This window comes from Lepus europaeus, chromosome 4 (genome assembly GCF_033115175.1).
Source record: "Lepus europaeus isolate LE1 chromosome 4, mLepTim1.pri, whole genome shotgun sequence".
In the NCBI taxonomy this organism is placed as follows: domain Eukaryota; kingdom Metazoa; phylum Chordata; class Mammalia; order Lagomorpha; family Leporidae; genus Lepus; species Lepus europaeus.
This window is the reverse complement of record NC_084830.1, coordinates 39,905,632-39,932,829: the sequence shown is the minus strand read 5'-3', so window position 1 is coordinate 39,932,829 and position 27,198 is coordinate 39,905,632. Positions and strand designations below refer to the sequence as shown.

At 40.5% G+C, this 27,198-nt stretch overlaps 1 protein-coding gene across 2 annotated transcripts in view; it reads left to right on the top strand.

Moving 5' to 3' along the window:
* The window catches only part of FZD6 (frizzled class receptor 6), a 34,385-nt gene extending 17,059 nt beyond the window's left edge, over positions 1-17,326 (top strand). For both annotated transcript variants that reach the window (XM_062188151.1, XM_062188150.1), the window contains exons 4-7: positions 6,667-7,684; positions 11,620-11,768; positions 13,576-14,004; positions 15,251-17,326. In XM_062188151.1, the coding sequence (XP_062044135.1) occupies positions 6,667-7,684; positions 11,620-11,768; positions 13,576-14,004; positions 15,251-15,419 (1,765 nt within the window). In that variant the 3' untranslated portion in view covers positions 15,420-17,326. The remainder of the gene's footprint in view (positions 1-6,666; positions 7,685-11,619; positions 11,769-13,575; positions 14,005-15,250) is intronic.
* Positions 17,327-27,198: the final 9,872 nt, after the last annotated feature.

Here is a 27,198-nt window from a genome sequence, read left to right as displayed (position 1 = left end):
GGAACAGTTTTAAAATGAAGGATAGTAAGAAGGATGCTACTAAGTGACAACCCATTAAAGTCAAAATGGGTGAGGAGCAAAAGACAGAAAAGGACTGAAGCGTGGGGACGGGCTAGAAGAAATCCCAATAAAATATTTGTTTTTTAGAGACACAGGATAGGAGCTTGCAGAACAAAGGCAGGATGCTGTGGTTGGTTTTGGAGCTAGTGTGCACTGATAGGTTGGGGTCGGGTTCTTTGTGTCCATGATTGCAGGTGGTCAGAGTAGGTTAGGGATAGTCTTTGGAGATGAGGAGGTTAAGGAGTTGAGAAGCCAAAGTATCCATGGGTCATCCACATGATGGTCAAGTCACCAAGGATAAGGACAGCAGAAGGAGAGGAGAGAAAACTGGTAACTCATTCAACAAATCACATACTGCCATTATACTTTGTGTTAGGACAGTTCTAGCCACTAAAGATATAATAGGCAAAATTTTCCAAAACTGGGGATCTTGCATTTCTAGGGGGGGAGAGAGACAATGAAATAAAAAAGTTGTATTTATGTTAGGAGATAAGACATATAGAAAAAAATATCTTTTTCTTTTTTTATGGGATTTCCTACTCAATTTCAAATTGGGAGAGTTAACAACTTAAAATTTACACTGGCATCTACGTTGCCATTCTTGACTCTTTTGAAATCTTGATCTTTGTTGGGAAATTGATGCATATTTTCTTGTAATTTAGCCAAATAAAATTTATTTCATGTTTGAGAATAATTGATACATTGAATTTAAAAGTAAAATCTATTTCTAAATTATGTAAACCCTATATTAATATGTATTCCAGTATTGTAAAGCAAATCCATAAGTGTTCCCTTATAAATGTTACATATGAGGCTGGCATTGTGGCATAATGGATTAAGCTACAACCTGCAGTGCTGGATCCCATGTGGGTGCTGGTTTGAATCCTGGCTACTCCACTTTTGATGCAAACATTTGGGAAATGAACCAGTAGATGGAAGATCTGTCTCTCCCTTTCTCTTTGTAACTCTCTCTTTGCCTTTCAAAGAAACAAAATAAATTTTTTTAAAAATTTGAAAAGTTTTTTAAATGATATAATGTTAATGGCTCATAGAATAGTTTTATTCTTGTTTCCTTTAGGTTTTTGTGGCATCTTATTTTACTAAAAATGCACAGAGAGAAAGGGGGAACTTCTGATTAAAACCTCAATTCTAGCTCATTGAACAGTTCCTAGCAGAGTAGAAAGTTTAACACATTTAGCTTTGTGGTGAAAACATGAAGACAGTAGAACTGTGTGGTTCTGGCACACATCAAGCACTTGGGTGTTCAGAGAATGCCTTTGCCTTCACAGCGAGATTAAAAAGGTGCATTCAGTCTTTTTTTTTTTTTTTAAGCTTATTTTTATTTATTTGAAAGGCAGGCTAAAAGAGAGAGAGAGAGAGGGAGAGAGAGAGAGAGAACTTCATTCGCTGGTTCACTACGCAAATACCTCTAACCACCAGAGCTAGGCCTGGCCAAAGACAGGAGCTCAAAACTCAGTCTGGGTCTCTCATGTGGGTGGCAGGGCCTCAAGTACTTGAGCCTTCATCAGCTGCCTCCCAGGGTGCATGTCTTGTGCATTCATAGTTTCCTCAGAGCACAGGCTCTGAGGAAGTTTTGTGACAAACTGGGCTTGCTTTCTTTGCACTTCTAGCTCAAGCCATGCTTGGACAGTTTGCCAGTAGCTTAATCCTTCTCATGATGCCCTGTCGCGTTCCTGCCCTTTTCTCACTTGTTTTCCCACGCAATGCATATCACCATACCTCCTGAGAGCCTATGGAATCTTAGCACTTTCCCTTACAATTTTTTCTTTTCCTCATGTTCCTGTCTTTGTTATGGTAGTCAAACTCCTCACCCCACAAAGGTATACCTGTCTTGCTTTAATAACATTCCCTCCTGAAGTGATATGTCAGCAGGCATTTCAACCCCTTACCCACTTTACTGTGACAGGTTTTTAAATTAATAAGTGAATTTCAAAACAAAAATAATGCAAATGGGCTAAATTAGCATATGTTCTAACAACATGAAATATTCTGTTTTAAGGTCAAGATGCCAACAATGTATATTTTCATATATCTTATCAGTATTAGTGTAATATTTTGCAAGACAGTTTGTCTTTATTGGATATAAAAATCTCAGATTTATTTATTTATTTATTTGAAGACAGAGTTACACAGAGAGAGGAGAGGCAGAGAGAAAGAGAGAGGTCTTCCATCCGATGGTTCACTACCCAATTGGCCACAATAGCCAGAGCTGTGCTGATCTGAAGCCAGGAGCCAGGAGCTTCCTCCGGGTCTCACATGGGAGCAGGGGCACAAGGACTTGGGCCATCTTCTACTGCTTTCCCAGGCCATAGCAGAGAGCTGGATCGGAAGTGGAGCAGCCAGGACTAGAACCAGTGTCCCTATGAGATGTTGGCACTGCAGGCAGCAGCTTTACCCACTATACCACAGCACCAGGCCCCTACTATCTCTCAAGTTTGAGCCTTTCTTTGATAATGAATAAAAATAATAAATAATGATTGGCTTGATCAATTACCATTAGAGTTCATATTGAAAAATTGGATTTTCGGCCAGCGCCATGGCTTAATAGGCTAATCCTCCGCCTTGCGGCGCCGGCACACCAGGTTCTAGTCCCGGTTGGGGCGCCAGATTCTATCCCGGTTGCCCCTCTTCCAGGCCAGCTCTCTGCTATGGCCCGGGAAGGCAGTGGAGGATGGCCCAAGTGCTTGGGCCCTGCACCTGCATGTGAGACCAGGAGAAGCACCTGGCTCCTGGCTTCGGATCAGCGAGATGCGCCAGCCGCAGCGGCCATTGGAGGGTGAACCAACGGCAAAAAGGAAGACCTTTCTCTCTGTCTCTCTCTCTCACTGTCCACTCTGCCTGTCAAAAAAAAAAAAAATTGGATTTTAAGCACAGTTATATCATGAATGAACTTTATTATCAATTCAATAAGCTTTACACATCAATATTTATTACTTTTATTTCCTGTTTTCTAGATATTGGTGCCTTGTAATTTTAAATATTCTACTGGTATAATACGATAATGTATAAATTGGGGAAGGAAGCTGGCTAGACTTTTGGTTTTTTATTTCAAGACTAAAGATACTGCAGAACTTCTGTGGAACTCGTACACTTCTGGTAGATGCATAATCATTTTCAGTTTCAGTTGAATAATATAAAGTTGTAAATACTCATACCTTACATCCTAAAAAATATCTGTCTATAAGATCTCTAACACAAGTAAGGAGTCATAAACAAGAAAATTGACTGTAGCACTATCCTGATTTTTTAATGAGAAGAGTCCAGAAGTTCACAGTAGAAGAGCAGTTAGTGGATGGCCATGCACTTACACACTATACTACTGCCACAGCTGATAAAATGGTGCAGTTGACCCACATCGGTCAAGATGGATAAATCTAAAAAATATAGTGTTGAGTTTAAAAGAAATTATGGAATGACATCATTTATATGAAGCTCAAAAGGTGTGAAATGGTATTATATACAGTTATACTTAGTAAATAGTATAATAAAAATACTTTTAGATGTTTGAGAAGAATAAAAATTGAATTTCTAGTCATGAAAACATCTGAGAAGAGAGAGAAGGGCATAGCACCAGAAAGGGGTGCCAGCTGAATCTGGATTGTTCTGTTGCTTTATTTAGAAAGATTTAAAGCAAAACTGATATATATGATGTTTTAGTAAAGCTATTAAATACATACATATAAATTTTATGGTCATATATTTCATTTTTTTAATCTAAGATATGTTAAGGCATATTTAAAGTGCTTTCTCCTTAAGCACCCCCCCCCCATTACTTTTAAAGCCATATTGGTGTTCCAAAATACCAGAGTAAAGAAACTTGACTCAGAGATAAAGTTCTGCTCAAGACAGAAATTTTCCTGTGGATCACCCATGACTGAGTGGCCTGAGGAAAACAGCCAAACCTAAACAGATCGGGGGTGTGGGTTAGGCTGATCCTTAGGCTCCCTCTCCATGTATCCTTGACTTTTTTGAAGAATGCTGTGCTGTCCATCAGCGGAAAGATCTCATCTCAGTCATTTTAGTTGTCATCACTTAGGTCATGTGATTGCTGTATTTTGCTTATGGGTATCAGAAATTAAAAGAGGGGCTCCAGCGTTGTGGCACAGCAGAGTAAGCTGGTGCCTGTGACATTGGCATCCCATGTCAGAGTGCTGGATTGAGTCTCAGCTGCTCCACTTCCAACCCAGGTCCCTGCTAATGTGCCTGGAAAAGCAGTGGAAGATGACCCGGGTGTTTTGGCCCCTGTACCCACCTGAGAGACCTGGGTGGAGCTGAGGCTCCAGGATTTGAGCTGTCCAAGTCCCTACCATTGTGACCATTTGAGAAGTGAAGCAACAGATAGAAGATTATCCTCTCTCTCTCTCTCTCTCTTTCTCTCTTTCTCTCTTTCTGTGTGTGTGTGTCTCTCTCTCTGTCTTCCTCACTCTCATTCTGTCTTTCAAGAAAATAAATCTAAGAAAAAAGTAAATTTCTCCAAAGCTTACATCTCAAACACTGTAAACAGACATGCCAGTACTCTGTCTATAGACTACCAATTCAGAAAAAAATTCTTTCATAGGTATTTAGTCTTTTTTTTTAAAAAAAAAATACTTATTTATTTGAAAGGCAGAGTAACAGAGAGATCTTCCATCTGCTGGTTTACTTGCCAAATGACCATGATGACCCAGGCTGGGCCAGGCTGAAGCCAGGAGCTCTGTCTGCATCTCTCATATGGGTGGCAGGAGTCAAGGTATATGGGCCATATTCTGCTACCTTCCCAGGCACAGTAGCAGGAAGCTGGATTAGAAGCAGAACAGCTAGGACTTGAACCAGTATGCCGATGGTGTGCTGGAATTCCAGGTGGTGGCTTAACTCTCTGCACCACAACACCAGTGCCCAAGTATTTAGCTGTTATTTTTGTTTTGTTTTTGTTTTTGTTTTTAATTTAATTGAAAGAGTTAGAAAGAGAGAGAAGAGAGAGAAATCTTCCTTCTGCTGGTTCATTCCACAAATGGCTGCAACAGCCAGGGCTGGGCTAGGCAGGAGCCAGGAGCCTGGAGCTAAATCTTGAGTTTCCCACGTGGGTGCAGGGTCCCAAGGACTTGGCCATTTTCTGCTGTTTTCCCAGGCACATTAGCAAGGAGCCGAATCTGAAGTGGAGCAGCTGGAATTTGAACAGGTGCCTGTATGGCGTGCCAGCATCACAGGCAACTTAACCCACTGCGCCACAGCACCAGCCCCAGTATTTAGTTGTTGTTGTTTTTAAAGATTTATTTATTTGAAAGACAGAGATACAGGGAGAGGTAGAGACAAAGTGAGAGAAGGGGTCTTCCATTGAGTGGTTCTCCAAATGGCCACAATCGCTGGAGCTGAGCTGATCCGAAGCCAGGAGCCAGGAGCTTCTTCCCGGTCTCCTACATGGTTGCAGGGGCCCAAGCACTTGGGCCATTCGCCACTGCTTTCCTAGGCACATTAGCAGGGAGCTGGATCAGAAGAGGAGCAGCCAGGACTGGAACCAGTGCCCATATGGGATGCCAGTGCTACATGCTGGGGCTTTAACCCACTGCAGCCACAGTACCGGCCCCAGTATTTAGTTTTTGTTTTTTTCTTTTCTTTTTTTTTTTTTTAAGGTTTATTTTATTTATTTGAAAGAGTTACAGAGAGAGGTAGAGACAGAGAGAGAGGTCTTTCATCTGCTGGTTCACTCCCCAGATGGCCACAACAGCTAGAGCTGCACCGATCCGAAGCCAAGAGCCAGGAACTCCTTCTAGGTCTCCCACGTGGGTGCAGGGGCCCAAGAACTTGGGCCATTTTCCACTGCTATCCTAGACCATAGCAGAGAGCTGGATTGGAATAGGAACAGGCAGAACTAGAACTGGTGCCCATATGGGATGCTGGTACTTCAGGCCAGGGCTTTAACCAGCTGTGCCACAGCACCAGCCCCCAATATTTAGTTTTAAAAGCAGAAATTAATTAAAATTTTTTAATTCAGGGCCAGTGTTGTAGCACAGCAGGTTAAGCTGCTGCCTGTGATGCCGGCTTCCCAAATAAGTGCTGCTTTGAGTCTCAGCTGCTCCACTTCTAATCCAGGTCCCTGCTAATGTATCTTGGAAGGCAGCGGATGATGGCCCAAGTATTTGTGCCTTGCTAACAAAATGAGAGACCCAGATAGAATTTCAGGCTCCTGGCTTTGACCTGGCCCAGCCCTGGCCAATAAGGCCATTTGGGGAGTGAACAGCAGATGGAAGATCTCTCTGTCTGTGTCTCTCCCTCTCTGTCTCAAACTGTGCCTTTTAATTAAATAAACAAAATCTCTTAAAATTATTACTTCACTAATTTTTCCTCAGTGGATTTTCATGCTCACCTGCCTTGTACTTATAATATACATATATATTAGTGTGTTGGAGCCTTATTAACAGCCACAAGATTTTAGTGAAATTCAAAACTTTCTACCCAATTCTTTTAGCCTATAATCTATTTAGTTTTGTATTTCTTTCCAACAATTATGATTACATAAGATAATGTTTTATGGTTAGAAAGCATAGCATTAAAATAATGGATCAATAAAATTGTTGACTTCATGTATTTAATTTGTTATCTTTACAGATTACAATACTGCGATGAGACTGTTCCTGTAACTTTCGATCCACACACAGAGTTTCTTGGTCCTCAGAAGAAAACAGAGCAAGTTCAAAGAGACATTGGGTTTTGGTGTCCAAGACATCTTAAGACTTCTGGGGGACAAGGATACAAGTTTCTGGGAATTGACCAATGTGCACCTCCATGCCCCAACATGTATTTTAAAAGCGATGAGCTGGAGTTTGCTAAAAGTTTTATTGGAATAGTTTCAATATTTTGTCTTTGTGCAACTCTGTTCACATTCCTTACTTTTTTAATTGATGTCAAGAGATTCAGATACCCAGAGAGACCAATTATATATTATTCTGTCTGTTACAGCATTGTATCTCTTATATACTTTATTGGATTTCTGCTGGGCAATAACACAGCCTGTAACAAGGCGGATGAGAAGCTGGAACTTGGTGACACAGTTGTCCTAGGCTCTCAAAATAAGGCTTGCACCGTTTTGTTTATGTTTCTGTATTTTTTCACAATGGCTGGCACCGTGTGGTGGGTGATTCTGACCATTACTTGGTTCTTAGCAGCAGGACGAAAATGGAGTTGTGAAGCCATTGAACAAAAAGCAGTGTGGTTTCACGCTGTTGCCTGGGGAATACCAGGTTTTCTGACTGTTATGCTTCTTGCAATGAACAAGGTTGAAGGAGACAACATTAGTGGGGTTTGCTTTGTTGGCCTGTATGATCTGGATGCTTCTCGCTACTTTGTACTCTTGCCACTGTGCCTTTGTGTGTTTGTTGGGCTGTCTCTTCTTTTAGCTGGTATTATTTCCTTAAATCATGTGCGACAGGTTATACAACATGATGGCCGGAACCAAGAGAAACTAAAGAAATTTATGATTCGAATTGGGGTCTTCAGTGGCCTGTATCTTGTGCCATTAGTGACACTCCTTGGATGTTATGTGTATGAACAAGTGAACAGGATCACCTGGGAGATAACGTGGGTGTCCGATCATTGTCGTCAGTACCATATTCCTTGTCCCTATCAGGTAAAAGCTGTCATGTGGATTATATCACTCTTTACTTTTAATGTCAAAAATGTTCCCTGGAAATATACTTATTAGTCATGGGCAAAAATTTTTATTTTAGCTGAGAACTATAATGAAACAGACATTGGGAGTGGTTCCTTCTGCACCAGCTGAAGCTGTGACAAGCGTCCTAAGCATTCGTTCCTCAAGCTTTAGCTTCAGTTACTATATTATGGTGCCTCCTTTAACTATCGTTTTCAAGATTAAATTGGGTTGCAAAAGCAGATTGATAATAGTGAAGAAGAGAGTAGAAGGACACTCCTTGCCAGAGGGAGAAAGAGGAGTGACTTCTGCTGAACTGAAGATTGTTTTTTCATTCTTCCATTAGTAGAGGAAATCCTTTTTTGGATGAATTTAATTTAACCATATTATCTTGCAACATTTTGCACTGGAAATACTTACAATAGACAATTTAATTTTTACCTAACCTATCCTATCATTTCTAAGCTGATAAAAGCAATTAAAATGAAGTAGGTTTCATATGTTTTTGATGCTTATGATTAGTATAAAGCTGATATTTCTAAGATTCAAAACACCAGACTTCTGAAACTATGACATTTCTTAAAGCATTTTAGTTGAGATTTTTCTAATAGAAATTTTTTGTGTTTAATAGGTATGATATTAACTACATTAAACATGAGAACTATCACAGTCTGTATTATATATCCTAGAAATTCACTGCTTTATACCATGGTGGATCCTATATGTTAGCCTGCTGTGTGGGGATAAAAGTGCTACTTGCCTTGCATGCTGTCCACAGTCTGCTTTTACTACATACTGACTAAGGCAGCCATGTCTTAGAGTGAAGCTGCTGTGTTGAGTATCTCCTAGATTCCTCAGACCTTTAGACAAATGTGGGGGAGGACTACTATTACATACTGCTCAAAAGTTAAAGAGCTGGGGCCGGTGTCATGGCTACCTTGGTTAATCCTCCGCCTGCGGCGCCGGCATCCCATATGGGCGCCATGTTCTAGTCCCAGTTGCTCCTCTTCCAGTCCAGCTCTCTGCCATGGCCCGGGAGGGCAGTGGAGGATGGACCAAGTGCTTGGGCTCCTGCACCCATGTAGGAGACCAGGAAGAAGCACCTGGCTCCTGGCTTCAGATGGGCACAGCTCCAGCCATAGCGGCCACCTGGGGGGTGAACCAACGGAAGGAAGACCTTTCTCTCTGTCTCTCTCTCTCTCTCACTGTCTATAACTCCACCTGTCAAAAAAAAAAAAAAAAAAAAGAAGAAGCTAATTATTCTGATGTGTTTAAATTGGGAATCACAACTCTATACCAATGTTTCTCAAAAAAAAAAAAAGTTAAAGAGCTTTATTTTTATTTTTATTTTTATTTTTTTTAACTTTTATTTAATGAATATAAATTTCCAAATTTCCAAAGTACAGCTTATGGATTACAATGGCTTCCCACCCCCCCCCATAACTTCCCTCCCATCCGCAACCCTCCCCTGTCTCACTCCTTCTCCCCTTCCATTCACATCGAGATTCATTTTCATTTCAAAGAGCTTTATTTTTAAAGTTATGTTTCCTGTAAGAAAGAATAGAACATAGAATGAGAAAATTATATTCCTCAAGTGGAAAAAGAATTTATAAGAATGACATCCAATTCAGGAACTATAAAAGAAAACATTGCCTGATATACTCCATGGCAAAAATAAATTAAAAAAACCCATTGTCAAAATTGAAACAAGCTGAGACATTTATGTGCATATTATGTTGTAATTGAAAGGCTATTTATAGCGTTCATACAAATCAGTAAGGAAAACAACAATCTGATATAAAAATGTGAAAAAGATAAGAGTATTCATGAAATAGAAAAATTAAAAAGCATTCTTAAAATGTGAAAAATACTACAGTAGGAAATGTTTATTAAATTAATTTATACCCCCTATGTATGACTTAACAAACATCTGAAGGTTTTATCACCTCTGTGCTGGTGAAACTGGCAAAATATGCATTCTCACATTTTGCTATCAAGAATTTCAATTTGTTCAACCTTTTGCAAGAAGCAATTTGACAGTATGTCTCAGATTTTAAATGCATATACTATGATTCTGCCTTTCTGTGAATTTTAGACAGATGTGCTCACAAATGTGAAAAATTATGTAATACATAATACATTGTGTAATACAAAGATAGTCATTGTAACATTATTTGCAAAATAGCTTACTTATCCATTAATACAAGTAGTTGGATAAGTTATGGTTCATCCATACAACAGAGCAGCCTTTTTTTTTTTTAAGATTTATTTATTTATAGTTGGCACTGTGGTGCAGTAGGTTAATCCTCCGCCTGTGGTGCCAGCATCCCATATGAGCACCAGTTCTAGTCCTGGCTACTCTTCTGATCCAGCTCTCTAATGTGGCCTGGCAAAGCAGGAAAAGATGGCCCAAGTGCTTAGGCCCCTGCACCTGCATGGGAGACTGGAAGGAAGCACCTGGCTCCTGGCTTCACATCAGCGCATTTCCAACCGTTGTGGTCATTTGGGGAGTGAACCAGCAGAAGGAAGACCTTTCTGTCTCTCCCTCTCACTGTCTGGAACTCTACCTCTCAAATAAATAAATAAAATCTTAAAAAATTTATTTATTTATTTATTTGAAAGGCAGTTACAGAGAGGCAGAGGCAGAAGAGAGAGAGAGAGAAAAAAAGAGCGAGAGGTCTTCCATCTGTTGGTTCACTCCCCAGATGGCTGCAACTACTGGAGCTGTGCTGATCTGAAGCCAGGAGCCCAGAGCTCCCTCCCGGTCTCTCACATGGGAGCAGGGGCCCAAGGACTTGAGCCATCTTCCACTGCTTTCCCAGGCCATAGCAGAAGGCTGGTTCAGAAGTAGAGCAGCCAGGACTTGAACCGGCACCCATGTGGGATGCCAGTACCGCAGGCTGCAGCTTTACCTGCTCCGCCACAGTGCCAGCCCCTGGCACGGCCTTTAAAAAGAATGAAGATTTGGGCATTTGCCTTCAGAGTGAAAATGCTGCTTGGGTTCAGAATGCCTGGGTTTCAGAAGTCTCAGCTTCATTTCCAATTCCAGCTCCATGTTGATGTACACCCTAAGACGCAGCAGGTGATAGTTCAAGTACTTGGGTTCTGCAACTCACATGAGAGATCCAACATGAGTTCTTGGCTCCTGGCCTCCACCTGGTCCAGCCCTGGCTGTAGAGATTTGGTTGTAGAGATTTGGAGAGTGAACCCGTGGATGGAAAAGCTCTTCCTTTCTCTCTCTCTCTCTCTCTCTCTCTCCTTCTCTGTTTTGTAGATAAATAAAAATCTCAGAACTATCATTGAGTGCTAAAAGCGAGATACGCAGAATGTGTAATATATTGATACTTGTGCAACATTTTTAAATAGTATTTAAAAATTTATGAATAAAAATCTGATTTTAATTTTGTGAAATTTCCACATTTTCCCATTTTACGGATATTTATTTTTCTCTAAGGATGCAGATTTTAGAACATAATCATTAATAGTGAATAGAGGCTATAAAATATGTATATGTTGTTTTAATGAGTTTGAATGTATTTTTCTGATAGATTATGGTGAGAGAAAATAGATAAATATTTATAAATACTTTGGCAATTATAAGAGGCAGCTATACCTATATGAGGAAATGCCAGAAAATCATGCCAGGATTTAAGAGATAATTCCTAAAGTATATTTCAGTATTTTTACCTTACTAGACATATATTTTAATACACAGATCAAGGTTCTTTAGTTCATGACTTAGGTAAAAGAGTGTATTGCAATTAAAGCACCGTTTATTATATTACATCATTTCAAACCTTTTATAATAAAGCAGACTACAGATTTTAACTTTTGTTTAAGTTTTATGTTGACAATATAGACTTTTCACTTTAAATGTAGTATGGTAAATTTTATTGTTAATATTTCTTTTGTAGGCAAAAACAAAAGCTCGACCAGAATTGGCTTTGTTTATGATAAAATACCTGATGACATTAATTGTTGGCATCTCTCCTGTCTTCTGGGTTGGAAGCAAAAAGACATGCACAGAATGGGCTGGGTTTTTTAAAAGAAATCGCAAGAGAGAGTAAGAACCTGTTGAATTACTGACATTGTTTTCAAATAAATAGATCACATATCAATAACTATTCAATTTATTGTACTATCTGAGTTTGCTTATATCAACTCTTACTTCAATTGAATTTGCCAATTGAAGTGTTAAGACCTTTTTCATGGAGGATCTATGCTTTGACATTTAGTGACTTTGATACATGCTATTCTATTTGTATGAATGATTTCTAAAATGCACATTTTCCTTCCATAGTTTATAGTATATATTCAGTATTCTTAATTGCTGTCATTGGTAAAATATTAAATGGAATCAAACATATGTAAGCAGATCTCTAAAGTATGGTTCAAACATAAGTGATGTATTGTGATAATTATTTACTACTTATAAATTTTATTACACAGTTCTGACCTAAATTTCACTTACTTGCCCTGACTCAGTTGGTAAAAATTCAAACTTGGAATACTGTGTAATAATTTAGATTTATATTTAGGAGTAAATTTATTTTTTTAATTTTTTAATTTTTTATTTATTTTATTATTTATAATTATTCATATACAATACATACAATGAAATATAGAGTTTTTAAAATTGTTCCCACTGGTTTGTTTAATGACATTTTTGTGGTCCAAATTTCAAAACCGTAGCTCTTTTCACAAGTATGGTTTTGATGTCTGAAGAACTGCATTTTGGCTGGCGCCGTGGCTTAACAGGCTAATCCTCCGCCGGGCGGCGCTGGCACACCAGGTTCTAGTCCCGGTTGGGGCGCCGGATTCTATCCCGGCTGCCCTTCTTCCAGGCCAGCTCTCTGCTATGGCCCGGGAGTACAATGGAGGATGGCCCAAGTGCTTGGGCCCTGCACCCGCATGGGAGACCAGGAGAAGCACCTGGCTCCTGCCATCGGATCAGCACGATGCGCCGGCTGCAGCGGCCATTGGAGGGTGAACCAACGGCAAAGGAAGACCTTTCTCTCTGTCTCTCTCACTATCCACTCTGCCTGTAAAAAAAAAAAAAAAAAAAAACTGCATTTAACTGGACTTTTTTGCACTATGTATATATATGCTATATATATATATATATATATGCTTCAAAAAGTTCATGGAAAATGAATTTTATAGATAAGTTTACTTTGGTGCAAAAAAAAAAATTAAAATCCATTCTCTGTTTTTTAATACACAATTTTCTTGAGTTTTTCAAAGAACCCCTTAGGCACAGATTTCAAAATTTTTACACCAAAATAAACATCTCTCATTCCATTTTCCTTTAATGTTTTCAATTACCCTGTATACTCACACTATCCTTAATGTAACTTGCAAACTTTAGTGTTAGAAGAAAAGAATTAAATTTAAACAAAAACCATTAATTATATTCTATATCATCTGTTTCTGATTTACTTTTATGTTGGATATATTTATTTATGATACAAATATAACTATTCCCTTTATGCTGATTTGATTTTACTTGCCATCATCCTCTGATTTGACCTACTTAATTTCTTACCAGTTTCTTGTTTATATTGAGAAAAGCAACTGAGAGTATATGCACAAAGGATTTTACTTTATGTAAATCTATTTAGAATATTTATAATATCAGACTTCATAAATGATAGAAAATTTCTAATTTTAACAAATGAGTATTTTTGCATATATAGGATATAAAGGAGCTTCAAAAAGTTCATGGGAAGTAAACATCTTTTAATTCTTTTTTTTTCCATTTACATTTTGAAGCCTCCTCAAATGTGATACTTTTTATGGCTTCTATTCTATTATTCTATTCTAATACTTCAAATTTATTGAGTAAATCCTCTCCTTGGATTGTCTTGCAGTCCAATCAGTGAAAGTCGAAGAGTACTACAGGAGTCATGTGAGTTTTTCTTGAAGCACAATTCTAAAGTTAAGCACAAAAAGAAGCACTATAAACCAAGTTCACATAAGCTGAAGGTCATTTCCAAATCCATGGGAACCAGCACAGGCGCTACAGCAAACCATGGCACGTCTGCGGTAGCAATCACTGATCATGATTTCTTAGGACAAGAAACCTTGACAGAAATCCAAACCTCCCCAGAGGCATCAGTGAGAGAGGTGAGAGCAGATGGAGCAAGCACCCCCAAAGTAAGAGAACAAGACTGTGGTGAAACTGCCTCCCCAGCAGCAGCCAGTGCCAAGGTCTCTGGGGAACAGGCGGACAAGAAAAGCCGAGCAGGCAGTGTGAAGGCTAAGAACAGTGTGTCTGAGGGTGTGCAGAGCGAAGGAAGGTAAGACTTCATTTTCTTATTGAAAGTCATAATTTTAAATATTGCATTACTTGCTTTTTGTTAAAGCATGGCATGTCTGGAAAGAAAACATTTTATGTCTTACTCTTAAAGCAAGGACATTTGGGTTTCGTCTATAAATGTGCTATTTGGTAATTTTTTATTCTTTTTTTATGATTTATTTTATTTATTTGAAAGGCAGAGCTACAGAGAGAGAGGGAGAGACAGAGATAGATCTTCCATCTGGTGGTTCACTCCCCAAATGGCCACAACGGCTTGGACTGGGCCAAGTCAAAGCCAGGAGCCAGGAGCTTCTTCCAGGTCTCCTAATGGGTGCAGGGGCTCAAGCACGTGGGACATCCTTCGCTGCTTTCCCAGGCCACTAACAGGGAGCTAGATGGAAGTGAAGCAGCTGGGACTCAGACTGGTGCCCATATGAGATGCCGTCGACACAGGTGGCAGCTTTACCCACGAGTCCACAGCACCAGCCTATAGTTTTTTATTCTTAACTTTGAAAAGAGCATTAGTATACATGTCAAATAGGAAAGTAATATTCATGTCTTATGGTAATTGTTACGAGTTGTTTAAATGTTTAGGTAAATTCACCTGAAATACAGGCTAAGTTTTAATTAATACTACATTATTGTTCTGTCTAAAAGGACTCATTTTATACAAAGATGATTGTAAAATTATTTTTAAATTTCTGGTCATTGAAGAGTATGTTATATTATTAATGTGTTAACACAAAAATTTTAAATAAATTTTCCTAGATGGTCATAAATGACCAAACCCAAATGCACCTTTTCTGTGTTCTCATAACAGTTTTCATACACCTGGATTACAATTTGATACATCTGCAAACCCTCACAGGCAGAGCTGAGGTCTTACTCATCTTTGTGTTCCCAGCCTCTTACACAGTGTAATATCCATGGTGGGACATTAACTGAAGATTTCCTGGACTGAGGGCAGGAACCTGCCTTATAATTGTATTCCCCCATGAGATGCCATGCTAGGTTAGGCATGAGTAGTGCCTGCTGATGTCTCTGAAGTCAGTGAAACCTGTATGTTATGCATTTTTATTTGTATTTTGAAATGCTAAAGAATACTTAAAGATTTTTACTTAATCATTTTCTGATAAAGGTGGACACATTGAGGGTAGAACTTACAAAAAATGGGTAGCGGTTGTAAGAAATCCAACGTCATATTTGTGCATTCACATGTATGTGTGTCGACTTTTTCTTTTATCCAGGGTAAGTCCAAAGAGTGATGACGCTGACAGTGGCCCAGTGCAGAGCAACAATATGCAGCTCGCCAGTTCTTCAGAGCCGAGCAGCCTCAAAGGTTCCACCTCTCTGCTTGTTCACTCGGTTCCAGGAGTCAGAAAAGAGCAGGGAGCTGGCAGTCACTCAGATACCTGAGAAACGCTTTCCCGCATTACTTGGAGGCAAATTCCTGCTACACTGGAGATGACCAAAGCACTGTCTTAGAAGAACGACCGTGTCCGTGTTCTTTTGCACTTAAAGCTGCTTTGCCAACTGTTACACTGGAAAAAGTAGATTTCAAGAATAATGCAACTCATTTCCACAAAGGTTAATGCTAACAACATACCTAAAGACAGAAATGTGCAGCTTACTGTTTTTTAAATCATGTGGGGGGAGGGGGCTAGAAGAATCTTCCTTTTCTACTTATGAAGATTCTATTGTTGAAAGTCTTTTAGGATGAACTGTGCTATTTCACTATTTTTATATAAGTTTAAGATTTTTCTTTGCTGAAGTATTTAAAGCATATTCTTGTATCTTTTTATATATATTTGAAAATAAGCTTCTATATATTTGAACTTTTTTGGAAAATCTGAAAAATCTATTCAAATATTTTATTATGCTCTTCTGGTATTTTAGCACTACTTTGGTAGTTTTACACTGAATATAAGAAGGTTGGAAAATTGTATTCTTTTATAATATAAAACATAGCTAATACACCAGGAGATTTTATAATAGGAATTCAGCTTTAAAAAAAAAAAAAAAAAAGCACTTGGAGGAATGGGGCTGGCATTATGACATAGTAGGTTAAGACACTGCTTGCTATGCCAGAATCCCAAATCAGAGGACTGGTTTGAGTGTCAGCTACTTTGCTTCTAGCCAGCTCCCTGCTAATGTGCCTGGGAAGGCAGCAGAAGATGGCCCAAGTACTTGGGTCCCTGCCACCCATTTAGGAGACCAGAATGGAATTCTTGGCACCTGACTGTACCTGGACCAGCCCTGGCTATTGTGACCATTTGGGAAGTGAACCACTGATTGGAAGATCTCTCTCTCTCTCTGTCTCTACTTCCCTCCTTCTCTCTGCCCCTCTGTTTCTCTCTCTCTCTCTCTCTCCCTCTCTGTCTCTCTCTGTGTGTCAAGATAGGGGGCAGGCATTTGTCCTAGTGATGAAGACACTGGTTGGGATGCCTGTGTCCCACACCGGAGCACCTGGGTTCAATGCTTGGCTTCAGCTCCTGACTCCAGCTTCCTGCCAATGGAGACCCTAGGAGGCAGTGATAATTGCTCAAATATTGGGTTCCTGCCACCCATATGGGAGACCTGGGTTGAGTTTCTAGCCCTAGCCTCCCAGCCATAGTAGGCATTTGGGGAGTGAACCAGTAAATGAAAGCTCTCCCTCTGTATCTGCCTCTCAACTAAATAAAAATTTTAAAACCACTTACTTCTACCTTACCATCTTAAATATGTGAATTTCATGGAGTATTTTTGTTTCAGGAAGCTCACAGATCTATACACTGGAAATAAGGTGCTGACTGAACAAGTGGCCAGTTTTGACTGTTGTGCAGTTTACTGACCCTTCTCCATGTTTTAAGTCAAGTGTCCTGAAGAATGAGTAGATGAAGTGTTAGTCCTTTATAAATTAGGCCAAGTGCAATTGATTTCCTTTCTCTAATGTTTTATTACCACCCAAGATACAATTATGACCATTTACAGCTGCTTATTCTTTTCCTTTCACTTTTGGTTTGCAACATTTAGAATACTACAAACACTTTGTGTTGTTCACTGTCTTTCTCAGACACTATGCAGAGTTCATTTCTTCAGCTAAGTAGTTTTTTGCTGAACATTAAAAACTAGGTCAATAGTATGTGCCAATCAGATGGGAAACAAAAAAAACTTTGTATAACATACTTTAAAATATTAAGGAATTTTCTTAATTTTGTTTCTCATATTACTCCTTGAACAAAGTTTTCTGATGCTTTTAGTTGTCTCTCTATTAAAGCATAAAAAGAAAATTATCATGTACTGTATGGAAAATGTTGTAAATAATAACTTTTCCACATTTTTAAAGAGATAACTTTGAATACAAAAATTTGGTTTTGTGTGATCTTTTCATTAATAAAATTTGTCTTTAAAAGATTGCAGTCTGTTGAGACAAGGGCTGTAAACAATCTTCGAGTCTCAAAATGTCAATTTCACTACTATAGATTACATTTTAGGTACTCTATTAGTTACCACAGATCAGGGAAAACATATAATATTTGTCTTTTGAGGACTGGCTTATTTCACTAAGTATAATGACAGTTGAGGAACAGTTTTTTTTTCTTCATACTATTTGTTGAACTCTTAGTATAGAGTTAATCTTATGAATATAAAATTGAGCAGTTTTAAAGATGGCAGAATAGGGAGGGAGGGAGCTTGCTACCCTAGTCTAGGGGAAGATAGTTTAAAAAAAAAAAAGTGAAGAGAGTACACTCCCTGAGTTGTTAAGAAAATGGTAGAGGAAACTCCATGCAAATTAGAGGGACACTGCAGACCTATGTGGAGGGTATGGATGCACACAACTCAGAACCCCAGCAGCCAAGAGCCTCAGCTTCAGCTTTGGAGTGAGGTGAGCCCAGATTGCAGCAGCCCAAGCCACTGGTGATCAAGCTATGGGAAGAGCCTGGCGTGAGTATATCTTGTACCCCTAAGGGGTACAGTATACCTGCCAACCTAGAGGAAAAAAAGGGGAGGGGCCACGTTTCTCTCTCCCTGACCACCTGACACTGGCATCCTGTAACTAACCGAGAGAGGGCAGGTGCCACTTTGGACATGTGTAACAGCTGTGCCAGCTCGTGTCCATGCAGCCTGCAGTCAGCCTAGAGGAGACACCTGAATTGCTGGGAGAATTCATGGGGTCTGGGTGCTGGTGACTGTGTGAGCCTTGTGTGCTGAGATTGTGGAAACACTGGCTGTGTGGGAGTATGCAGGGTGTGGCTGGGTCTCCAGGCAGTCACTGTAGGTGGGTGCACATGCTCAGGGCTCCTTGTTTCCCTGGTGAGGGTCATTGCTATGGGATCCATGTTCATACTGAGGATAGCACAGATCCTTTATGTGGTTCTTGTAGCAGCACAGATGAATATCGTACTCATTGGGGCTAGCACCCAGGCATTGGTCTCCTTGGAAGAGAGGAGGTGAGACCATGCAACAGAGCTGAACAAACCTCTGAGATATAGATAGATATAGATATAGATATCTATATAAAGAAGATTTACCATGCCCAACAGAACTCCCGGGCCACATCCAGCACATGCCTCTGGGTATTCACTGAAAGAGCAGAAACTCCAGTAGGCCACAGAAGCATAGTCCAAAGATAAAAGCCATCATGGGGTGAGGGGATGGGGGGGAACAAGTTTCTCCACAAGTGCCTAAAAGTATACATAGCAATTCAAGAAACAAGAATAAGGAAGACAACATGATGCCCCAAAAAGAACACAGTAACATTTCAGTACTAGAATAGGAAGATGAAGAGATTGAAGAAATCACAGAAACGGAATTCAAAAAGTAGGATTACTTAGAAGTAATCAGAAGCAAATCCATGAACTAAAGAAATCTATACATGACATGAATGAAATTTTTTCCATGAAATTATTGTAGTAGAACTTTCCAGAGTAAAACATAAAGATTCTAAAATGTGTATGAGAGAAATGCCAGATTACATTCTGAAGGTCTCCAATTATACTCACAGCAGACTTCTCATCAGAAACCCTACAGACTAGGAGAGAATGGTAAGATATATTCCAAGTCTTAAGAGAAAAAATACTGTCAGTGTAGAATCCTGTACCCTGCAAAGCTCTCATGAATGAAGGTGAAATTAAAACCTTCCATAATAAAAATAAATTGAAAGAATTTGTCACCACTTGTCCAGCCTTATAAAAGGTGCTTACAGGGGAAGGGGGGAAGAATTATCATGTTCCAAAAACTGTATATATTAAATGCATGATGTTGTATTCCTTAAACAAAATAATAAAAAAAAGATGCCTACAGATGTGCTACACATAGAAACACAGAAACATGGTCATCACTATGAAATAAGGTGAAGGCAGAAAATCTCCCAGTAAAAGTACAAAGGAAATCCAAAGTAAACAATAGGAATATTTATGGGAAAATGGCAGGGCCAAGTCATTACTTATCAAAAGTCACCTTGAATGTAAATGGCCTCAAGTCTCCAGTTAAAAGATATAGACTGGCTGAATGGATTAAAAAACAAAACCTATCTATTTGCTGCCTATAAGAAACACATCTTACCAACAAAGATACATGTAGACTGAAAGTAAAAGGATGGAAAAATATAATCCATGCTAACAGAAACCAAAAAAGAGCTGGTGTAGCCATCCTAATATCAGACAACACAAAAACTAAAAGAGATGAAGAAAGTCTATGTAATGATTAAGAAATCATAACTGCTAATTTAAATTGGGTAAAGGCAATGAAATAAATGCATCTAAATATAAACTTTGGTTCCCTCAACATGTTATATTCTATAGAAAAATTATTTGGGTTTAATAAATAGGTTTTCATAAACTATTCATAAAAAATAGTTCAACAATGATTAAGGGATCAATTCAACAGGAAGATGTGACTATTATAAACATGTATGCACCTAATCACAGAGCACCTGGCTATTTAAAACAAATGTTAATGGATCTATAGGAAGGTATAGACTCCAATACAATAATAATGGGAGACTTCAATACTCCACTTTCAGCAATGGACAGATCAACCAGACAGAAAACCAGCAAGGAAACAAGAGTTAATCAACACTATAGACCAAACGGACCTTACAGATATCAACAGAACTTTTCATCCTACACATGCAGAGTACATATTCGTCTCACCAGTGCATGGAACTTTCTCTAGGATAGACCACAGTTTAGGCCATAAAGCAAGTGAGCAAATTTAAAAAAAAAAATGAAATCATACCATGCATTTTCTCTGACCACAATGGAGTGAAGTTGGCAATCAACAACTTAAGAATCTGTAGAACATATGCAAATACATAGACTGACAACATGTTCCTGAATGAACAAGGGGTCAGAAGAAATCAAAAGAGAAATCAAAAAATTGTTGAGGAGCAGTTTTTTTAATACTATTTGTTGAACTCTACTTTGTATAGAGTTAATCTTCTGTGTATAAAGTTAATTGAAAATAGATCTTAGTAAAAATAAGAATGGGAATAGGAGAGGGAGGAGGAAAAATGATGGGGATAGGAGCATGGGATAGGATAGGGAAGAATTACTATGACTATGTTCCTAAAATTGTACTTGTCCAATACATGAAGTTTGTATACCTTACATAAAAGGTTTCTGGGGGAAAATAAAAAATAAAAATTTAAACAAGTCACATAGGAAACATTGACTTTTAATATTTATTTTTAACATGACTTTATTAAAGTCCTTTAGTCACTGTGATAAATTTACAGTTACTGGGGCCAGCACTGTGGCATAGTAGACTAAACCTCTGCCTGTAGTGCGGCATGCGATATGGGCACTGACTCCTGTCCTAGCTGCTCCTCTTCTGATCCAGCTTCTCTGCTTATTGGCTGGGAAAGCAGCTGAGGATGGTTCAAGTGCTTGGGCCCCTGCACCTGCAGGGGAGACTCGGAAGAAGCTCCTGGCTTTGGACTGGCTCAGCTCCGGCCATTTGGGGAGTGAACCAGCAGATGGAAAGTGTCTCCCTCTGTCTCTGCCTCTCTCTTTCTGTAACACTACCTCTCAAATAAATAAGTAAAATCTTTTTTAAAAAAATTTTTACAGTTGCTTTTTCCTGGATTTTCTAACCGAATGATCTTTTCATCTCAAGTAACAGGAATTTGATTTGTCCTCTATTAGTTAGAACTTCTGGCCAGGGATCATTAGTACTCAAGGTGGTAAGACCAGGCATCTTTGTTTTATTTCCTTTATTCCCTCACTTTATTTGAGACAGAAGCAGAGGCACAGATAGACAGAGATCTTCCATCTGCTGGTTCACTCCACGAATGTCTGCAAACAGCTAATGCTGGCCAGGCTGAAGAAGAAACCCAGAACTGAGTCCAGGCCTCCACAAAGGTAGCAGGGAGCCAAGCACTCCAGCCATCATCTGCTGCCTGTTGAGTGTGCATTAGCAGAAAGTTGGATGGAAACAGGGTAGCCAGGACTCGAACCAGGCTCCAGAGGGGATGCAGGCATCCCAAGCAACATCTTAACTGCTAAACCAAATGCCTATATTTTAATGAAAATGCCTGTAGTATTTCATCATTAAGAATAATGCTGGGGGTGGGGGGTGGCACTGTGGCGTAGCAGGTAAAGCCGCAGCCTGCAGATTCAGCATCCCATATGGGCACTAGTTTGAGTCCCAACTGCTCCACTTCCAATCCTGCTCTCTGCTATGGCCTGGGAAAGCAATAGAAGATGACCAAAGTTCTTGGGCCCCTGCATCCGCATGGGATACCCAGAGGAAGCTCCTGGCTCCTGGCTTCAGATCAGCCTAGCTCCAGCCATTGCAGCCACGTGGGGAGTAAACCAGCAGATGGAAGATTCTCTCTCTCTTTCTCTCTCTCTCTCTGCCTCTCTGTAACTGCCTTTCAAATAAAAAAAAATAAATCTTTTAAGAAAAGAAGAAGAATGTTGGAATTTGATATGGTAAGTATCTTTAATGAATTAATAAAGAATCCTATTCCATGTTACAATTTCTTTTTAAATTCACTATCTATGTTAAATTTCATTCTGTCTCTTCTTGTTACCAGTATTCATTGTTATTAGGATAACTGCTGTAACAAATAATCCTCAAAATCTTAGTAGCTTAAGCAATTGTTATCATTCACCTGACAGCTGCAAATATTCATTTTTTTAAAGAGTTTTATCTAATTATTTGAGAGGCAGAGTCACAGAAAGAGCGAGAGACAGAGAGAGAGGTCTTCCATCCTCTGGTTCACTCCCCAAACAGCTGCAATGACCAGAGCTGGACTGATCAGAAGCAAGGAGCCAGAAGCTTCTTCTGAGTCTCCCAGGTAGGTGCAAGGGCCCAAGAACCCATTGCTTTCCCAGGTCTTAAGCAAAGAGCTGGATTGGAAGAGGAGCAGCTGGGACTTGAACCAGCACCCATGTTGATGCCACAGTGCTGGCCTCATCAGATATTCTTAAGGTAGTCATCCAAATGATGCCTCAAGCACCCAACACTTCTACCTTGGGCTCTGTCCTCTCTGTCATAGAAGAGGTTGAGTAGAATGCACAGTGAAAAATTTCATAGCCCCAAGTTGGAAGTGGCACACATTTCCAGCTACATTCTTGTCCCCAGAACTCAAGTACAAATCCAAACCTAACAGCAAAAGAGGTTGAAAAATATAATCTGGATGTTAACCTAACATGGAAAAGAAACAAGTTTAATGAGCTGTTAGCCAGTAAGTCAATCTAATAATACAAAGTTTTAAATAAACTTCTTAATAAAATGCAATTCTTTGAATAATCCCTACTTTATCATGATGTATCATTTAATATATTGCTGGATTTGATTTGTTAATGATTTATTTAGGACAAAAATTTATACTGACATCCACCTATATTCTAAATGATTTATCAACCCTCAGCATAATATTTAGAATCAGTAGGCTTGATTTTTATTCATTTTTAAACTTCAAAAGCATAATCTAATGCAAAAGGAAACAGATCTTTTTCATGTGAACAGGTTCTCTGATGCAAAAAGAACCTGCTGTCTCAGAAAAGGTGACCTTTTTTTTTAAAGAATGACTGGTTTCTCAACCAAGAAACTTGATGTAAATTATGCTATGTATGAGAGTACTTCAAAGGTTTGTGTAAAATGTAATTAAAAGATAAGATTATTTTGGTGCCAAAGAACAAGAAAGAAAAGTTGAAGTCTGTGCATACCAAGAATCTTCAAAAAGTTTGTTGAAATGTAAATTATGAAAAAATTATGCATGGGTTTCAAAATTTTTGCATGGGAATAAAGTTATCTTTTCATTCTATTTTCCCACGAGCCTATCAACCATCATATATACATTCACAGTAACAAAGTGGACATGATCAGTGTACAGCTAACCCCAGCAGCAAGAGTTATGACAAGGCTCAATTCCACTTCAAAAGTCTGCTACAAATGCTCAACAGAATTTAGAGGCTGGCACCCTTCAAAAAGACCCAGAACACCCACGGACATCCACACCCACTATGCTATTTACGGTTCTGAAGGAATCTTAACTAAACTTTCCTGGTTAAAACTACACCAAAGACAGCTTGAAATTGCCACCCATCATGGAAATCACAGTTTCACTCCCCCGTCCCCCCTTCTCATCTTCTCAGCAACGGACCTCCGACGGGCGTTCCCTGCCGCCGCTGCTGGAAAGTTGGAACGCCGCCAAGGCGGGCGCTAGTACTTTCAGGAAATGGAAGATATAATTTGCAACAAACCACCAGAAGCCCTGCCGTGAGTTTTCTGCATGGAAGGCATAGCCTTTAATACTTCGCAGCCCACAGCACAAGTGAAAGTCAGACATTCCAGGCGGTGAAGGCTTTCACAGCAGCCGCTGTGATCTGTCATGGGCAGAAGAATCCAACTTTCATTAACTGGCAATGGCAATGTGCACATAGAGAGAGCAGGGGAAGAGGGAAAGGCTGATCCAAACCACCAAAGGCACTGGGGCCCAGAGCTGGCTGGTGGCGGAAAGTGGCTTAGCAAACTTCGTTATAAAAACGGCCGGAGGAGCAACAGGAAAAGAAGTGCGATGATAGGAAACACGGGAAAGATGTGGAGTGGTAAACACTAATTAGAAATGAAAATCAGTGGAAAACGATGACAAAGATGAGACTGAGCAGCCAAATCTGAGATTGTTTATTTTCCATCCCTAGAAGGAAAAAAAGGGGAAACCCAGGAAAAACGTTGAAGAATAGATTTTCTAAGTTTCCACCACAGAAGAAGAAAGTAAGTGAAGCTGTTTGGCACCGAAGCAAAGTGCTGCCTGTAGGCGGGTAAGCTGCAGCTCTGGATGCCCACATCCCATAGAGGAGCGCCTGGTTTGAGTCCTGTCTCCTCCACTTCCCACCCAGCTTCCTGCTAGTGCATACCTGGAGAGGGGGCAGGTGGTGGCTCAGTGTTTGGGTCCCTTCCATTCGTGTGGGGGACCTGGATTGAGTTCTGGGCTGCTGGCTTCAGTCTAGCCCAGCCCTGTCTGTTGTGGGCATTTGGAGGGTGAATCAGTATATGGAAGATCTGTGTGTGTGTCCCTGTGTTTCAAATACAGTGAAAATGAATTTTAAAAAAAAGAAAAAGGAGGGGAGCCAGAGCTGTGGCGTAGCGGGTAAAACCACTGCCTGCAGTTCTGGTGTCCCATATGGACACCAGTTCAAGTCCTGGCTGCTCCGCTTCCGATCCCGCTCTCTGCTATGGCCTGAGAAAGCAGTAGAAGATGGCCCAAGTCCTTGGACCCCTGCATCCGCATGGGAGACCCAGAAGAGGCTCCTGGCTCCTGGCTTCAGATCGGCTCAGCTCCAGCCATTGCGGCCATGTGGGGAGTAGACCAGCAGATGGAAGACCTCTCTCTGTCTCTCCCTCTGCCTCTGCCTCTCTATAACTCTGCCTTTCAAATAAATAAATAAATTTTTTTTAAAAAAAGAAAGAAAGTAAAAGAAAAGGAAGGGAGGAAGACTGAATCTACAAAAGTCTTGACAGAAATGTCCCAGAAAAAATTGTTCAAACTGATTGATTTCCCAACACCTGCCCCAGTTGATCTTCATGACACTGAACATACTCTAAATATTTCCTACCCATTTGTTTTCACTTAACTGTTGTTTGTTTTGTTTGAAAGGCAGAGTGACACACAGAGAGAGAGAGAGAGAGACAGAGAGAGAGACAGAGAGACAGAGAGAGAGAGAAAGGAAGATCTTCCATCTGCTGGTTCACTCCATGAATGGCTGCAAGAGCCAGGGCTGGGTTAGGCTGAAGCCAGCAGCCAAGAACTCCATCCAGGTCTTCCATGTGGGTTGCAGGGGGCCAAGTACTTGGGCCACCACTGCCTTCCCAGCTGCAGCCAGGATTCAAATCAACACTCCAAGATGGGATGCTAATGTCACAAGCAGCAGTTTAGCACTCTGAGCCACAAGGCCAGCCCCCTACACTGGGTTTTAACACACCTGGTGCAGATGCCATTAAATCCAATACTTAATACCTCTGCTTGTCAATATACTATTAAATGCTATTGCATTTTAAATATGTTGAGAGGCACAAAATCAATAAAAATTAAGAAAATGTGTTTAGGGGCCAGAGCTGTGGTGTGCCAGGCTAATCCTATACCTGCAATGCCAGCATCCCATATGGATGCCCATTCCAGTCCTAACTGCTCCATATATATATATGTGTGTGTGTGTGTGTGTGTATCTATATCTATATCTATAATTCTGCCTTTCAAATAAAGAAATAGATCTTAAAAAGAAAATATCCTAAACTAAAACAAAACAAAACAAACCTTAATGTCCTCTTTTCTTCCCAAAGCAGTAACCAGAGTAAAACTGTCTGCTTTGAGGGTATATTTCCTTAGGAACCAATTCCAGGATCTAATGAGTTGCACGGTGAAAGGCTGTTATCGGTCTGAATACACGAACTCCACACTTCCTCTGGAAAAGTCACCAGCAAAGAACGAGCTCCCCTAGCGGCTTCGGTCCTTCCTCGTCCTGGCCCGTCCTGCGGCCTCCAAGGAAATATTAAACAGAAGCCTCCAGCTCTGTAAACAGAGGTGACACTGGGAAAGCTCTCTGGCCTGCCCCTGCGCTGGGGCAGCTCCACCGGAGGAAGAATGGGCCGCTGTGTTTGCAGAGCCGGCCTGGTTGGCAGGCTGTGGGCAAACAGAAAGTGCGGGCAAACGAACCCGGGCCACTGCGTTCCTCGACCGCGCTCATCACTGCCTCTTTGTCGCTGTCCTGGCACTCGTCGCAGGGCTTCCCACGCTTAGCCCGCAGACGCGGAGCCCTGCAGAGCTGTTCCTTTATGAACGCCAAGACCAGGGACAGCACCTCCCGCCCGGGAGGCGGGAGGCGGGTGCCTCAGGGGCTTGGGGACAGGGCTGAGTCTGGCTCCCGTGGTCCTTCAGGGATGCATGGGGCAGAATTCAGGCCAGAGGGAAGAACAGCTCGAGAAGTGGCCATTACAAACCGTGGAATCTGAGGGCACCGATGGGGAAGCCTTCCAAGACATGGGGGAGCTCACACACACACAAAAAAAGTTGGAAAATTGCTCTTACAGAATAACAATAGTGCCAAGGATGTGATGTAAACACCCCCAGGACAGGTGCACGGCTAAGAAGCTTGATCCCACAGCAGAACGCCTGGGTTCCATTCCCTGTTTCCCGACCCCAGATTCCCACCAATGTGCACCTGGAAGACAGCAGTGACAGCTCAAGCACATGGACTCCTGCCGCGGACACGGGAGACCTGGCTCGTGCTCCCAGCTCCTCGCTCCGGCATTGCAGGCATTCGGAAGGTGACCCAGTGGATGCCAGCTGTCTTTCTGTCTCTCTCTCTCTCTCTCTGTCTCTCTCTCTTTCTACCTCTTAAATTTAAAACATTTTTAAGTCCACCCTGCAGAACAATACTGTATTTTTTTTAAGGGTTACATATTAATGTATGTAAACCCATAAAAGAAGGCCATGGAAAATGCGCTTAATGTTGGTTGTATCTGTGGAAGGGATCAGTACTACAGGTGATGAGGAAGCCGATTTTTTGGGTGATCTTTACATTGCTATGAGAGTCATATTAATTGTGAGTATATTATAATTGAGAGTTAATGTTTTTAAAAAAGAAAAATCTAAGGCTGTGTCTAGCTGATAGTGAGTTCTGCCACTTCAGCCTGAGGGAGCCTGGGCCTGACTGCAGCCAGTGCCTCCGGGGATGTGGCCACAAACCTGCAGGCCCCGCCTCTG